This window comes from Epinephelus moara, chromosome 6, assembly GCF_006386435.1.
Source record: "Epinephelus moara isolate mb chromosome 6, YSFRI_EMoa_1.0, whole genome shotgun sequence".
Classification (NCBI taxonomy): Eukaryota; Metazoa; Chordata; class Actinopteri; order Perciformes; family Serranidae; genus Epinephelus; species Epinephelus moara.
In genome coordinates, this window is record NC_065511.1 from 28,026,841 (window position 1) to 28,044,035 (window position 17,195).

The 17,195-nt window shown below is 40.6% G+C and overlaps 2 protein-coding genes across 2 annotated transcripts; both read right to left on the reverse strand.

Annotated features, from left to right (window-relative positions):
* Nucleotides 1–256: 256 nt before the first annotated feature.
* Nucleotides 257–7,128, reverse strand: LOC126391693 (trypsinogen-like protein 3). Its single transcript, XM_050046596.1, has 5 exons — nt 6,953–7,128; nt 6,727–6,862; nt 4,069–4,322; nt 1,281–1,417; nt 257–1,107 (listed from the first exon to the last, which is right to left on the reverse strand). The coding sequence occupies exons 1-5, from the start codon at nt 6,990–6,992 to the stop codon at nt 919–921; spliced, it is 756 nt and encodes a 251-aa protein (XP_049902553.1). The 5' UTR covers nt 6,993–7,128; the 3' UTR covers nt 257–918.
* Nucleotides 7,129–11,802: 4,674 nt separating this feature from the next.
* On the reverse strand, nt 11,803–13,154 carry apoc2 (apolipoprotein C-II). Its single transcript, XM_050046599.1, has 4 exons — nt 13,077–13,154; nt 12,732–12,794; nt 12,456–12,627; nt 11,803–12,359 (listed from the first exon to the last, which is right to left on the reverse strand). Exons 2-4 carry the CDS (start codon nt 12,778–12,780, stop codon nt 12,272–12,274), a joined length of 309 nt encoding a protein of 102 aa, XP_049902556.1. The 5' UTR covers nt 12,781–12,794; nt 13,077–13,154; the 3' UTR covers nt 11,803–12,271.
* Between the last annotated feature and the right edge of the window lie 4,041 nt (nt 13,155–17,195).

Sequence of the window (17,195 nt, forward strand, 5' to 3'; positions counted from 1 at the left end):
CCACAAAATATCTCCATACTGCTCGTCCGTAGTGATCCAAGTGTCCTGAAGCCCGACATAAAAAGTTGTTGTGTTTTTGAACGTTTGAATCTGGGGCGCCGTAAGCCTCCATTAGGTGGAGTTTTGTTGCTACCCCCTCTCGCCTTGGATCTCCACAAGTGTTGTGAGGACTCTAAAACTTCACCTGAGCCTCCATCGGCATATGGGTGAGTAGATAATGGCTGAATTTTCATTTTTGGGTGCACTATCCCTTTAAGTACCAATTTGGGCATTGTACTCATTTGTTGTTATTCAAAACATTAACTTGTCTCACAAATTTAAAAAAGCTGATAGGCCTTTAATCCAGTAGCCATTAGTCACAAGATTTAATGGTTTTACCGTTCAACAGCTGGAACAAAACAACTTTTCGTTGTCATGTTTAATTCACCGTCAGTGTCACATGCAGCAGCATGTGTGAAATTGTGATATGAAAAAATCACAGCTAATTTGCAGCAGCTATTAGCCAGCTGTGGAAACTTTTTGCTGAAGCAAATGAGGATAAAGGAGGAATCACAGAGTAAAGGGTGCACTAAAAATCATGAATAAAACATTAAGCCTTCAAAACACATGACATTTTATTTTTTGTTGTTGTTTATATGTACAGTTTTGAGTTTGCATACAGATTTTTTGGCTTCATTTTTTGTAGCTGAGCATAGGATTTGCATTTGAGACTGCTGCATAATGTTCATAGATACTTTTGTATATTTATGTCAGTTAATCTTCACTAGAGTACCATCATTAAATGCAATGAATCCCAACCTTCCAGTTTAAACATAGTATTCATAACACTGACCCCTGCCCGTAAAATGAGGAGTAATGTTTATAATAGTGTTTTATAGTGTTTACATCAAATCTGTGAATAAATGTCTCTCTGCTGCCTCATGTCCTCATCTCTGGAGTGGTTGGCAGAGTTTCTGGTATGTAGCGGTCCCTCACATCGTTGATCCACTTATTGTATATGCACATCTTGGTGTAGACGGTGGGGTTGGCTGGGTTTTCGCAGCCGTGAGCAAACCACTGCACACCCTGCAGCTGGCCATTGCACACCATCACGCTGCCTCTATTCCGCTGGAGAGAGAGGGGAAAGAATAAGAGACTCTGTTTGGGTTGTTTTTGGGGAAATGTGCAGTAAGCAGGTTGGTTAGCCAGTTAAAGTGAAATAAAAAAGGCTGGGATCCAGTGGGAGGCAGAGGAATACAGAAGTGTGATCCACACTTTCTTTGGGTTGTGACCATGCTCACCATGCAGTTATCTGTGTTTGCTTGTCCAGCACAGACCATGCCGTGGCTCCAGTACAAGTACTCAGGGAACGTGTTCACGCAAGTCTGGTCATCCACAACAGGCACAGTTAGACACTTCAGTTGCTGTTGGGGCTCATCTGTTTCCAAGAGCAAGAAGGTGGGTTGTTACTCTGATTCGTTCAAAAACTAAAGTCATAGGTATCTGAATCTGTGACATAAAGTATTCATTGTGATGTATTCTGTACACCACTCATCAATCTGTCACTCTCTCTTCAACAAAAGCTTCCTTCCTTCCCCTCTCCAGGTCTGTGGATTACTTCCCATCTTTATGCATTACCACTTGCACCGGAGCATTAAGGTCTAAACCTTGAGTAAATACTATTTTCAAGGTCTACCTCTTTTAATTAGTCCTGATCACTGACTGGGCATTTTGACAGGCAATTAGAAAGCGCTCTGATTAAAGAAAGCCATTTTTAGCCGTTATTAAAACAGAATGTTCATGCCTTGTTAGCGTCGCAATGACCAGAATATTGATGAGCTTTTTAGTGACTACATGCCCACCTGCTGATCAGAATTTCCCTGAGTCACTGTGAAAATGTAAAAGTAGTGCATTTTGCTGCTGAATGTTATCTGCTCAAGTGAGTGGTGCTACTTGTTGCCCTGTGTCCCTCCATGTGCATTAGTTTTAAAGAGCAAGCATTTAAACATGCAAAGCAAGCTGGCACACTGCTATAACACTGTACTGATGTACTTAAGTCAAACGGGAAAGTGTCTCTGTGGAATAAAGGGCCACTAAGGTGTGTGGGACTTTCCACTGTGTAGGCTTTGGGGGGAATATCGGGAGAATTGGAATATCTTCCTGAGACCTGAACTTTTGTTTGGTATACATTTTTAATTTCTCCCAGCTAGTTTGCGCAGTAGGACCCGATAAGTATAAAAAACTAAACATAGTCAACCATAATTAAGTCCGTGTCCTCAAACGAGACGATACTAAAGTCCTAATGTCTTCAAACAAGTACTTCCTTATTAACAGCGTCTCAGCTTGTTACTGTTGCTAAAATTGGTCAAATTTGTTGCCATATCAAACTACAAACATTATTAACTGTAAATAAACAGGTTTTAACCATAAAATGTGATCAGGTTTTGGATCTTGTCCACTTTTTTATCGGGATTGGCTTCAGACTGACTTGGCAGAGATGGCTGCCATCGTGTTTTTACATGGATTGGTGTATTCTGCTCTTACTACCACTAGATATCATAAAAAGTGTCCACTAACGAGGACAAAAGTAAACCCAAAATTTGATTTCCTATAATGAGGATGTAGGGTCTCAGGAGGATATAATAAGTATGTTTTATTTAATCACCTAAAAATCCATCATGTCTACCATGTTGTAACGCAGTGTTTCTACAATAGCCCAGAATGTACAAACCAAACAGTGGCTCTAGAACAGCCCCTGCGCAATGAGCCAAACAGCATCGGAAAAATACTGATTTTTAACCTGAAACTGCTTCATTCAGTTTTTTTAGTGGTTTAAATCATCTGATCCATTTGTCTTGGAGAGGAAGAGATTTCTGCGGATAATTTGACTTCCAGTAAAAGCCCTCTAAACACCTGCGTTTTAAGTTATAAGAAGAAAAAGGTGAGCACATATTAGCAGGTGCAGGTGCAGGGCCAGCAGCCCATCAGCGACATGCCGAACAGTGTCGGAAAAACATAGATATGTAATGTGAAACTGCTTTATTCAGTGTTTTTATCGCTTCAAATCACCTGATCCGTTTGTTTTGGAGAGGAAAAGACTCGGCAGGTAAATTTTGTTTGGTTGCAATATGCAAACCTCACCACTAGATGCCACTAAATCCCACACACTGCTCCTTTAAAAGAAATGTTTTTTAATTATTATATTTCACTCCTTGTTTTACTATAAGTCTGATCCCTTTACTTAGGAAAGTCAAAACTATTTCTGTTATGTCAAGTTTACCATTTTTCACCTCTGCTGCTTAAATTCAAAGTCTGACGGTGTTTGCAATATAGTGGCATCATAGATGAAGGTACACTTCATTGTCCCATAACTTATTGTATTTAGATAAACCATCATGGATCGGATTCCTTTGAATAATAATAATGTTAATCAAAGGGTTTTGTCACACAGCTGGCATTCTGGGGCAGTTTTTCTTTCCCTCAAATACACAGTGGCCTTATTTAAAGGGTCAGTTGACAGTTGTGGGGTTGTAGATTAATTTGGTTTGTTGCTCACAGCATTTCTACAAAAACATTTAAAATTCAGCACTTCTTTTCAGCATCAGTTCCCAAATACAGGAGCTACAGCTGAATACATAATCCACAGCATCAACTGTCTACAATTTCGAGGGACTATGCTCCACTGCAGAGACAGGCTGTATGAAACTGTCCACTGTGAGGTCTGTTGAAATTTTCATCTCCATTGTAGTGGAAGACATCTCTGAAATTCAAAGCAGGTTTCAAAACATTCCAAAAAAGGTTTTGCAAATGCATTCAGTGTGTGTTTTTTTTTTTAGGCCTCCCAGATACACACAAGGCATTTTGATGAGAAACACTGAATGTAAAACAGCTACTACAATAAAAGCTCTACGGGAGGCCTTTAGTCGGATCAGATATTCATAGGAAAGCTGGAGTTTAAGGCTTGTAGGACGGGGAATACTGACAGACTGGATTAGTGAACACTGGCTTTGCTGCAATTATATTAAATTCTAATGTGGTGACAAGTTAATGAGGTGTAAAAGCCACAGTAGCTTCTTTAAATCCACTTACATTGATTCGGGGTGGTGGATCCCCAGCCACTGACATAGCAAGTTTCCCCAGTCAGTGGGCAGCGGCTGGGTAGAGGGATGGGCTGGACGTACTCGTTAAAGCTGGCGGGTGTCGCCAGACGGACCAGCGTGAGGCTGTGGAAGGGTGAGCGGTACGGACTGTGAACGATTGCGTCAGCAACATAAATGCGCTGCTCGGTGCCTGCATGCATAGTCAGGTCATGATCCCCAAGAACTGCAATGGTGTCGTAGGGTCTGCAGGGGACAAGGGAAGAGAGGCTGTCATTAGTAAGCTGAGGTGGATTTTTCAGGCCTCAGGCGGAAACAGGCCCATGACTGACGTTTTTCAAGCCTTAATCAGACACGAGCAGCAGGTTAATGAATGTGGTTTAATTAAAGAGGAACGGGAGTGAAATTTGCAGTGATCAGCCAACAATATCCAGTCTTTCAAACACTGACTACCCAAGACGAGCCTGCCTTGTCAGGACAGATTATATGTCTCTTGACATATTTTTTTAAGATTTGATTATTAGAACAGCATGTGCACTGCTACACAATGGTAGAACCCAATGACAATTATGTCTGACCTATTCATGATTCTCTTTCGTGAGGGAAACAAAAAATAGAAATCTGTCTGCCTTTTATTTCCTCAGGAAAAATTGTGCCAAGCAGCAGAGAGGCTGGAGACTGAAGGTCACGCTGAAAAAGCAGCAGCAGTTCAATTACAGGTAAGAAACAGAAGAAAAAAACTAGCTTTTAATAATACATGGTTGAATTGGAACAAAGCAGAATAAATCAAGCACCTCTGTTGGGTTTTAACAAGCTCAAATGTGATTTTACTGCTGAGGTTTTGTTTTGGATGTACTGCTGCTAGGAAAATTCTGCTGCTTAACCAAAACAATTGTTTACTGTAAACGTTTGTTTTGACTCTTGACTGAGTGACTGTAATAAAAATGTTTCACCACACTGGTGTAAGACACACAGAAAATCTGACTTTAAAGCTACAGTTGGTTACTCATGAAAATAACTTTCTCATATTTGGTGAAAGTGTCACTATATTCTCAAAGAATTACACGAGACAGACTGTGAAAAAAAACACGTCCCTCCTCTTCCTACTGCCTCTAATGGCATTTGCCAGAATCTACCATGGCGCAAAAAAAACAGCCCATCAGAGCTGAGGAGCCTCTAACGCAGCAGCTTATAGTGTCAATCACTGAAATGCGGTCAAACTGTCAAATAAGGAAGCACTGATCAAATATGAATAAAGATTCTGTTACTGCATTGCCTATTTATCTACTCAGATGTTTTCACGAACATATTTTAGTGTACTGTTTTTTTAGTAATGAGTGGATCCTCAGGTGTTTATATATATTAATTTTGGTCGGGTTATGTGAACTTTGTATGTTCTATTCCTCATTCTGAGAAAAAAAAGAAGCGTCGCAGAGCGTAGTTCCTGTGGCTCCGGCAACATTAAACCCCGGAGCTTGCCTGAGAAGGACTAAATGCACAAACCAACTATTTTTAAATATCCCATGGAGAGAGACTCTCACTGCAGCCTGTTCTGTTTTGTTCTGATAATATCGGCGTGCAGCCTCGTTCTGTGGACAATAAACAAGGTGCAGACTGATAAAGGAGGAAATACAGTGAGTGCTGGACGGAGCAGTGAGTGACAACAACCCTGCCACCATTTAAGGGTACTGTTTGTGGTGGAAACACTAGGGTTCAGGTACCACGTCTGAAGGGTTACTTTTGGTTCCAAAGGTACCATACCAAAAGTGTTTGGTGGAAACGGGGCTCATGTTGGTCGCAGTCTACTGAAGTACCAAGCACTGACCACCAGGTGAACCAACTTTCTCATTTTACCTCCAGAACAGAATCCTGAAATAAAATCAAAATCACTGCAAAAAAAGCCCAAGCCCTGTCACTCAAAAGCATTTTCCCTGTAGACCACCATTACAAAGAGACGTCATAAAACTGTTCACAGGACACCATAAATTGCAAACAGGTTGGATAGTACTCTTTCTATCAAGCCCAAAAAAAAAGCTAATAAAATTTCTATGATGTCATCACAATGTAAATTCTATGAGCCAAGCAGGAAGTCGCTTTTTTTTGCGTATGCACCAGGTGAGCAATCCCATTGTAACAAATAGGTGGCATCTTGGGGTCCAGTACCTAAATACATCTATGTTGCCGATATATTCGCACAGGTGTGAGCAGCTGGGAGATGTGTTCAAGCAGCAAGTTCACTAATGTTATGTTCCACAGGCTCTCCTTGCTTTTTTTTTTAAGTCTAATAAATAAACTCACCAAATGTCAATAAAGGAAATATTCTCACACCTATTTTCCTCATTAAATACAAAAATACACCTGTAGACCCTTTGCTTTCAACTTTTCCTCTTTCACAGAACTAAGACTAGCGTTTGAAACATCATTCAAACTCAACATGTTTTAGTTCCAACAAACAACAACTATGGTCTGATAAATAAACCCTTAATTCACCATGTCAGATGTGAAAATATGTTGGCTCTCAAGGCCGGGCAACATTTGTAATATCATATTGTTCCCTTGTTTTAAAGGCCACATTACTGTTACAACCAGTTACATTACAACCCTCTTGCTAGTGCAAGTAAATGAGTACGTACTTAGTAGTTGTACTTACTTGGGCGCACAGTCAAAGGACGTTACTATCCACCATTCATCGATGAGAGCTCCACTGCACCCTTTACCTTGCAGATAGACCTGCCAGGGCCTGGAGTGAGGCTGACACACCTTGTGGTCCACTACTGGAGACGCTCCTGTAACACACCAACAAGACCAAAGAGGAACTAAATGTCTACTCTAATATTAATATATTTTATTTCAGACATGATATGGTAAATAGCTACCTGCGAGCCCCAAAGCAACCAGCAGAAGGAGAAAATTCATGTTGAAACTCTGTTTTATTTCTTCCGTAGCTCTGATAATGTGCGATGTTTGACAAGTCTAGCTTTTTTATACCTGCAAGGTTTCTCTAGGACAGTGGGAGGAACAAACTGCTTTATTACTATCCAGCATCATTTCCAGTCCAACCTTTGCAATAACCTTATCAGAGATATTTTTCCAACACCTCCGCTTAACAATATGTTCAGTTAGACAGACACACCTTGTTTATGAGGAACAAGCAAGACCCTCATTTATGGTGATAGATATTGTTCCGACATAATAGATTCCAGTTAGAGTTTTTGTGTTTTGGCGAAGTTTATGTCTTTTTCACAGCAAGAATCTGCTGTGCACAGATTCTTGTGGCTTAGTGGGATTTATTAAAGCCATTTTTTATGGCTAGTCTGTGCTTAGTGCACTCTCAAATGAATAATGGTGTCACAGATAAATGAGCGAAGCTTTGGTAGTGCTAAAGGAGATAAGAGTGGAGATATTATGCCCACTGCTGTTTATAAAGTTAATGTTTTACCATGACGCAATTTTCAAAGGCTTGTCTTAAAAATATCACAGATTGCACAGCTCTGACTGGGCTTCTGGGAAACCACGATATTTGCTATCTCTTCCAGTCTGAGTGGCTAAAGATTGGACTGAAAATCATACTTGTCAGTTGATAAATAATGACTTTTAAAATATTTTTTAAATTATTCACACAAAGCAAATTAACATTTCATGAGCTGAGTGTTTGTGACATGATTTGCTGATCTTTATATGATTGCATGTTAAGTGGACACTTTAGGAACCATCGTTTCATACAGAGCACAGTCAGTTTGTCAAGGTACGATGTGAAACGTACCCTGGGTGCGTTGGTTGTTGACGTCCTGGGATACCGTGTCAAGTTCTGCCTGTTACAGGCATTGTCTTCTTTCAAAATACACTTGGGTTTTCACAAGAAATTTAATGTTTACATACAGTCTCTTTCGGTACAACAACGCCAATTGACTTTTTTTCCCCTCCAACAACAAAAGCACGTGGTTGGGTTTAGGAAAAAAGAACAAGGTTTGGCTTTAGAATCTTACGGGACGCAAACACCGCTCTTCCAGGTGAAAGTCTGTGTTTGTTGGACCCATACACCACCCCTCCCACCTGCCCTACTCGGACTTTTGACGCCTTAATTGTCGCTCTTGTCCCGTCACGTTCCCCCCTGACGTCACCAAGTGCTGCTAAACTATAACAGCAACCAGCCACGCATCATACCGACGTTAAAGGACAGCTTTTTTCGTCAGTGTCTGACACCGCAAGTCACAACCCAAGCTACGCATTTTGACAACTTTGGAATGAGACCTGGTTGCACTTAAAGCAGCCCACCCTTAAAGAGGCAACAGATAGCATCCTTTCCTAAATATATCATTATGAAAATAATGTGGGTTGCACAGGGTAATCGCCACAGTAAAATCAGACTATCAGCGTTTACATAGGTTACTTAGTGGCTTTGCAATCTTTGGAATAAGCTTCTGCCACCGGTGCCGAAATTTTGCGGAAAAAATCTGCTTTACGGCAGGAAACACGTCATGTATTGCGAAAATGGTCGGTCAGCCAATCAGGGACTGGAGCTGGTCCTTATGAGTTGGGAAAGTGAAAAACGAACTAGCAAAAGAGAACGAGCTCCTCTGTCTGAGGAGGCAAAGAAGAGCAAAAAGGAGAGTGATAAAAGAAGAGGAAAAACAAGAGTAACGTTAAACCTCAGTCAGGCGTTCAAGAGATGGAGGGAGCTCCGTGACCAAAGAGGCTTCAAAACCGATGTCCAACTAGCTTTCTTTCTAATGGATCAGTAAGTAACACGGCTAAATGTTAGCTAGACCAGAGAGGACTGTACGGTACTGGCTGCTAGTTCATTCCTAGCTGGCCAGCATCGCAAATCGCCGCAACCAGGGACCGGGTAGCGAGTAATGGTCGGCTGACATCCTCGTTGCCATTCTGCGGCAGCCCTCGGACAGTGATACCCCCCTCCCTTCCTTCTGTTCTCTTCTCATGGAGGCAGCTATCGATGGACATCACCCAGCTAAGTTACGCCCAGCTAAGTGAACACTGAACTTTGTTTCCCATTCAATTTGAGCTCCAACCGGCCCCATTGTTTCCATACGGTACCGTTTATTCTAGAATCGGGACTGTTTTCATTTGCATATTGGTATAATTCCACTGTGTCTACTGTTGTTTGTACTGATACTGTATATATTGGTATAATTTACTGTGAGTTGTTTGTACTGGTACTGTGCATTCTGCTATAATTATTTGCATTACTATTTGTTTTTTTCTTCAGATAAATCTGATAATTGTTGCTCGGTCTCTTTACTCATTTATTTAGTAGAGTGTCCACACACCTTCTCATACTACATATACATAGAGGTATACTGGTGGCTTTACAGCCTACATTTTATTGATTATCTCTGATCCCCATGGTCAATTTGGTCGTTGCAACAGTGCGATGCAACACCACTGATGCTAGGTGGCGCCAAGCTAAAAAAAAAAACCCAAATCCTATCTGTTGCCTCTTTAATTATGCATAACTTTAAGCCATAATAATATTTAAACAGGTGAGTTATATAAAGATTCACCCCCTATACAATTGTCATGAAGGAGGAAATTTGCCATAGACATCAAAACTGCTTTTTCTACCAGGCTCTAAACATGTTTATTTCTGCTGTAAAGTTGGGCACTTAAACACGAGGGTCTTATGGGGAGTGACTCACTTCTGGAGCCAGCCTCATGTGGCCATTCAGTGAACTGCAGTTTTTTGCACTTCAGCGTTAGCTTAATTTTTCAGCCTTAGAGGTTGCTGCTTGATTAGCCACATTCCATCCCTTCCCCGTCTCTTCCCCTTGCTCCCCACCACTGTGAACTGCTTCCCTGGGGGCAGAGCTGGAAGCACCTCGGGAGACGGACCTTCGGGTAAGCAGCTTTAGTGGCTTGAATTTGGCCAGCACAAATGGCAAAACAGGGTGAATTTTTTCACAACTCAACCATTTACATTTTATTAAAGCTTAAAGTTACGCATATTTATATTCAAGTGTTGCTACAGTCTATGAGTGATCCACCAACTTTACAGCAGAAATAAACATGTTCACAGCCTGGTACAAAAAATGATTTTGTTCTCTATAGCTAATTTCCTCCTTCATGACAGCTGTACAGGGGGTGAATTTTTATATAACTTACCTGCTTAAATATTATTGAGGCTTAAAGTTAAGCATAATTAAGGGCAGGCCACTTTGAGTGACAGGCTGTCTGCGAGGTGTCACCACAGTCTGTTAGTCAGCTACACCCCTCATTAATTCACAGGTCCATCCTCTCATGCAAATATGTCATTTCTGGGTGATGTCACAGTAGCTATGTCCATTATAGTCTATGTAATATTGCCTTGCTAATTCTTGTCTCATTTGTGGTCTGATAAACAGAGAGGGGTAAGGTGGAACTGAGCAAATGAGCTTTGTGCAACTGTACAATAAAATAAGATTCATGAAATCAGAGAATGGGAAACACTGGGTTACTGTATGAAGTGCGTGCATACATCCATGGTCGTCAGGTGGGAGGAGCTTAGGACAGAGAGGGGAGATATTTCCGACCCCAGTGATAAGACAGGGACCCAGGAGAAACATCCACAGGGAGCGATGACTAACTTTCAACCTTTTTAACATGGACTGTAATAAACACACGAGTGAGCACAGTTTTTCTAATCTATGAGAAAACATGACAAAGATGGGTCATCATAGGACAAACTAGATTAATATGATATTGATTGAAGTTAATCGTCAGTATAAGCTTTTTTCTTGCTTTATAATGTTGAGTGTTTGTATTCTCTGTTTTGCAGCAGCTGCAGATGCCCACGAATTAAATCATGTTAGTGTCAAAGCCAAATCGGGTCACAGTCAGCATTTGAGAGAAAACATCTGACAAAGATTCTAACATCAAATACGGAATGCAGCTCCACTCAAATCGATCCTGATCTGAATACAACATGGCTGCAAACACAAGGATCTGCATGTGGCACTAAATCTAAATTACATATTTAAAATAGGTTTAAAACGAGGGTTTGGGGGCCTTCTGACAGAAAATTTAAAGAATCAAACGCTACTTAATTTGCTGCATTCTGGTGAATATTTATGCACCATTTTTTTCCTTTTCTGCATCAGTTTATGGCAATGTCTTATTTTGTCAGAATAAAGTCCTTTGCTACTTTATGTTTTTTACTGAGGGGACATATGCACATGTTGTAAGTGTTGAGGGCGACCTGTCCCCTACGTCCCCCCTGAAATCTACACCTATGGCAGCAGTAGTGCTAGAATACAGTAGTCCCTAAACTACATAAATGTCTAGTTTGTCCTGCATCTGTCTGGTGCTGTTTACATCATTAGTAACAACTAAATAAGATGAGGCTTTCTGCAAATGTATCTCTCTTGTTTGTGCCGGCTGAAGCTTAAGAATTACGCACTAATTAAAAATCACAACATCCTTGCATCACTGCTTGTCAGAATCCACAAAACAGACTTCACATGTGCAGCCTGTAGTTCATTTATCTCCGTCGGATTCTCTGCGCTCACATTTTACATGTTGTTTCTCTTTCATCTATTATTAATTGCAACAGAAGCCTCTGTTCATGCGCTGCCTCTTCTGATAAAAGCACAGCGCCTCATCGCAGATCCATACAGACACAAGCGCGTGATCCTTTGCACCAGTGAGATAAAAGGATGTGTAGGAGAAAACATGCACAATTTATTATATCAAACAGGAAACTGAATTCTCATTTATCAACCACAGACCCCAGTTTTAATGTATAAATATTTTATTTCATATGACACAAATATTTAGGAGGTGTGATGACTGAAATCACCAACAGGTGGCGATAGATCATTTGTTTTCGCATTATTTTCATGGCTGTTTTTTTTCTCAACTCTGAGATCAAGGGAGCAATGTATTTGTTCATGATAAGGTGCTGTGTCCTCTTTCGCTTGAGCCCGCCAAGTTGCTCTGTCCTGTTCCTTTATGCAAACTGTTAGTTGTTCTTTTCAGTGATTACAGTCCCCGCTAGGTAGTTATCATCATTCACTATCAGTGCAGCGGCCCAAGACAGCACTACAAAGAGCACAGGGTCCATCACTTGTGAACATGCTGTTTGTAGATTTGGAGGCTTGGTTGAAATGAGATGTGTCCAAGTTCAGACTGTTTAGTGTGGAGCTTCAAAGTTCTCACGCTGTCAGAAAATGTAGCTTAGGTCATTGGAAATCAGTTTTTGTTCACTTCTGGTACACAATGTGGTATAGCTGGTCTTGTAAAATGCCAGCATAGGTGGTAATGACTGAGGTAGTTTCAGTGTAAAAACTCCTGTGGGCAACACACAGAAAAAGAGGAGTTTATATATGAATCCATACTTTTTTATACTGCATCAATCAAACAAACTCTGCATTTAAAATCGCTTACTTTGCCTTCTCCTCGATCTTCAGTCCCCTGATGCTGTCCAGGTAACCACTGGCAGTGTTGACGGCATCGCTATAGTAGGACTTGATGGTGTCTGAGACCTTTGTCAGGGTCCCTACCTCCTCCTCCTCCTCCACAGCCTCAGCCTGCCTCGGCATGCGGAAGCTTTCAGCACCTGCACAAAACAGGTCAGAGGGGTCAAACGGTGCCACATTCATCAGGGAAACAGCTGATTTATACTATTATGAATTCAACTTCATGGCTTCAGAATTCACTTACTGAGAGAGAGAAGTGCAACCAGCACAGTAATGACCAGTAGCTTATTCATGGCGTCACTGGTATCTGTGAGGAGAGAGATTTAAAGCTTAGCTCACTTTATCCACCAGGGTGAGACATTGTCATACATTTCTCCACTCGCTTGTAGCTGACAGTCTTTGTTACTCTTCTAGCATGAAAATAAAAAGTCTTTCTAACATGCAGCTCTGCTGAACATGCTGCTTATGTCTCAAAATATACATTTTCCTTCAAGTGCTCTCATATATAACACAACACCCATGCATTTCTAAGACTATTACACCCTATCTCATTCAGTAATTGAAGTACAATTGAAGTGTCAGTACTCACTTTATTCCTCTCCAGAAAACAGTGTAAGAGGCACCACTGGCTCAGCCTGTTATATAGGAGCCTGAATGTGTTGACTTGTCGCTCCAAGAGCCAAAGTGCACTCTGGGGTAGATAAACCTGCACTGTTGTTCGTTGTGTGCTTGTGGGAGTATGTGTGACATTGTGTCTTGATAAAACAAACATTATTGTTACCTACGTAGCCACAAGGATGTGGATAAAGAATCAAAACAGGTTTTAAACCTAATCAAAACCCACTGATTAAATTTTCGAAGCACAGTGGCTGATGGGGAGGCAGCATGATGGTGTATATCCCACTGTGTCTGTGTGTGTGTGAGACGCTAACTTTGAATACGCTCCAGTCAATCATTTTCCATTGATTAGGTTAGTTCATTACTGCAGCCCGCTCTTACACCTTGCCCAGTTCACAACCTCCATGAGGGGGCACTTGTTACTTGCATAATGGTGCTGATGCGTTCATGTAACATTACAATAGTCCTAAGTCCTTAACATGGCCTCGAGTCTAGAGTGTGTTGAACACGTCATCCGGCCAATTCAGGTTACGAAATATTTAGGCCAGCTACATGACACTGACCGGGCCGCAGTTAAAAGACACCTGCTGCTCTTTATATGGAAGTTTATTTGTCATTATTTTTTCTGTTTTCAGGGGAGAAATGAAAAACAATAATAATGATACATTTTTTGTGAAGCATCTTTTTAAACCATAGTTATAAAGTGAGGTGACAGTTATTCTACTCATCATTGTACCTTATATGAAAAACTTGGGTGGACTTGATAGGCATTGGTCTCTCTTTGTTTATAAAGCCCTTATTGGAAGGCTTCCTTATTACTTTAGCTCCTTATTGAGGTGGCGAAGTGGTAGATACCCGACCTGCTCCTCTGATTTTCTTATGCTGGCAGTACCATGTCCACGTACTGAATTTGGAAAAACTGCATTTAGCTACGGCTCACAGTTGGAACATTTTGCAGCATGCACTGAAGTTGGAAACATTTGTCCAGCCTGGTCAATTCAAATCCTTGATTGCTGACCATTTTACTCATGAGTGTAACTGCTTTTAATTTGTCTGTGTTTTATTTTTATTGTATTGTTCTTATATATTGTTTTTATGGTTGTTGTACACTCAGCATCATTGTAAATGAGGGCTTGCTCTCAATGATCCTCCGAATTCAAATATAGGTTGAATTGAATGTTTGACATACACAGCAAGGACACCTCTTCCCTTGTCTGTGTAAAAGATCCCTAAAACAACCTCATCAGTGTGTTCTCGACCAGAAATGGACAAACAAGTGTTTCAGGACTTTTTTTTTTAATGTGATTTAATTTCAGATGAAACCACGAGTACAAAGTGCAGACCATTTGTTTATTTTCTCTTGTTTGTGGTGTGTTTTGTTGGGTTTTTAGGCAATTTGCATTTGTTTTGTCCTTTCTGGCCTTGAGGTCGGCAAATATTTTGGTTCTCATTAATAAGTACACATGCTTTTTTGTTTGCAGTGGTAGAACACTTGTACACGATTTGGTGGGCAACGGTCACGTGTTTGTTTTTGTTACCTGTGTTTGTCAAACTGTCAAAATCACAGAGAACAACAACAGGCTTTTGCAATAGTTTACAAGAACTTTGATTCTTGACTCTTTTTTGATTTCTTAAGAGTTGTCTCATGTTTTTGTCATTTTCTCTGTAATGGCTACATGTTGATCAAGTCCTAAGTAAACATGTGATCCGGCCTCACATGTCTTGCTGCTCCTGACCTGAGAATTCCGGTCAGTTTGAGGACAGCTGCAGGCGGCAGTGGGATTCAGGATGTCAGAGGGCTTGGGGTTTTGATTAAATCCAGCTGATACAGTGCTGTGATGACTCGCCTCTGCTACAGACAACATTAAGCAGCATAACTGAAGTGTCATTGCTCACAGAGGCAATGAATGTGATTTTCTATGTCCTCATGAATTCAACTCTGTAATTACCTAGTGGAATTATTTGTATATTTATCTATAATTTTTTTTTTTTACCAGAATGTCTGAAATGAGGTAGAAGTGAAGAATGAGCACATCCTGCTGCTCTCACACAATATGCCAGCAGGTTTGTCCAACTGGGAATATCTATTAAAACTAAATAAAAGAATTGCTTCAGTCAGTTGCGATTCGTTGAGATCATCGTAACAACACTGAGGAGTCTTCTTCAGCACCTTCACTTCAACTAAATGCTTATGAAGGAATAATCTGTGTGGATTTGTACTTTGATTCATAAGACATATTAAGAGTGTTGTGGTCGCTACTCAAAGAAAGTAACATATTACACATTACTTATTACTTATAGATAGAGCAATGCATTACTTTACCTAATTGCTTGTGATTCGTTACACTACTAACGTAACATTTGTGTTACTCTGCAATCAAGTTTAAGATGCACTGTCATGACATCGCAAATTATCAATGTTGACGTCATGATCTTATCCTATGGACTTTGTTTTGGAGGTTTCTGTTTGTGTTCCTTGTTTCATGTTATTTCAGGGTGTCCATGGGGTCTTTAAACGTATTAAAAGTTCATAAATCAAATGTCGGAAAATGAAGGCCCTTAAAAAGTATTAAAAAGTCTTAATCGCGATTTTATGAAGTATTAAATTTTCTTGGCATTCAAGCTTTGACAAAAAGTATCCATGAATGTATAATTTATTTTCCTCCTCGCAACTATTACAAACAACGATGTGTAGGTAGGCGCACTCGGACTGCCACTCGGGGCTGCGGGTGCGCATACCTGTGCGACATCACGCGACAGCACACGTCCAGGCGCCAAACAGAGGAGCAAAAGACAATAAAAAATCCATCTCATCTTATCTGAGTTCTGTTGTATGTTTGTGCTCCATAGATTTAATTTCAAACTACAACTTTTTAGTAAGTTAAAAGATGCGTTGCTGCTAACGACAGCTTGAAGTGGCGAAAGATGCGTTGCTGCTAACGACAGCTTGAAGTGGCGATGAGGTCTTAAGGTTTTTTTGGAAGGTCATAAAAAATTCTTAAAAAGGTATTGAAATTAACCTCGGGATTTCTGCATATACATTGCATTTATTCATGCTTAATCTGCTTCCTGTTTTATTTTGTAGATTCTCTCCTCATGTGTCATGTCTGGTTTTACTTCCTGTCTTTGTATGTTTTCCCACCTGTTTTCTGTCCCACCTGTCTCGTTAGTCCCTCCCTGTTCCCAGAGTCTTCCCTTCACACCTGTTCTGTATCAGTCTTGTTTGCTTCACCCTTGATGCCCATGTCCTCCTACTCCAGCTGTGTCTTGTTCTTGTAATTAGTTTTCTGTGTACATATACCTGTTCAATCAGTAACACATTCTCAGCCCTGATGACTAAATACATATTTCAAGGTATGTTGCTGAGTTTATTTTATAACGAGCAATTTTCTAATGTAGGTTGAGAATGAAGTCAGACGGGGAAAGACCGGGATATCATGTACTAACGTTGAGTGACGGACCTGTCAGCCTAGGTGTCATTCTCTTCTGCAAATTCTGATGTAATACTTTTCCGCCCTGTCTCGTGAAACTCAATGGTACCATTGGCAACAGGAGCAATCCCTTTTTGTTCTGGTTACATGTTCAACACACAGTTGCTGAAGACAAAAATTTAGCTCAGACTGGCTGTTAGCCGTTACAGACACCGACAGTGCATCAGGCACCAGAGCTCCACAAAGACATTTTAGCTAAATGAACATCAGTTAAATATTTGTTCAAAAATAAATCAGTATTTGCTAAACTGAAGGCAAATTACTTTCGAAAAGAGCCAGTGCTGATGGTTAGCCACCAAGAGTAGCCTCTGGGACTAACCACAGACAGTCTATGGGACTAACTGCTACTTCCGCTGTCTCACTGGAAGTTGCGCACATAATCATTTCTACAGTAGTGCCCTCAGGAATAAAGTAGATTGGCTTAATTGATAATATAGGCTAATAATATGTATGGCCTTCCTAAGGCAGACAGAAACGACTGAAAAGGAAAGAAACACTCTAAAGTCCCTCACTCGTGAAACCATGGCTTAATGGTAGACCAGTCCATCTTATTTGACGTGTTACTCACTAAAGCATCTCATGAGGAAGAGATCCTCAAA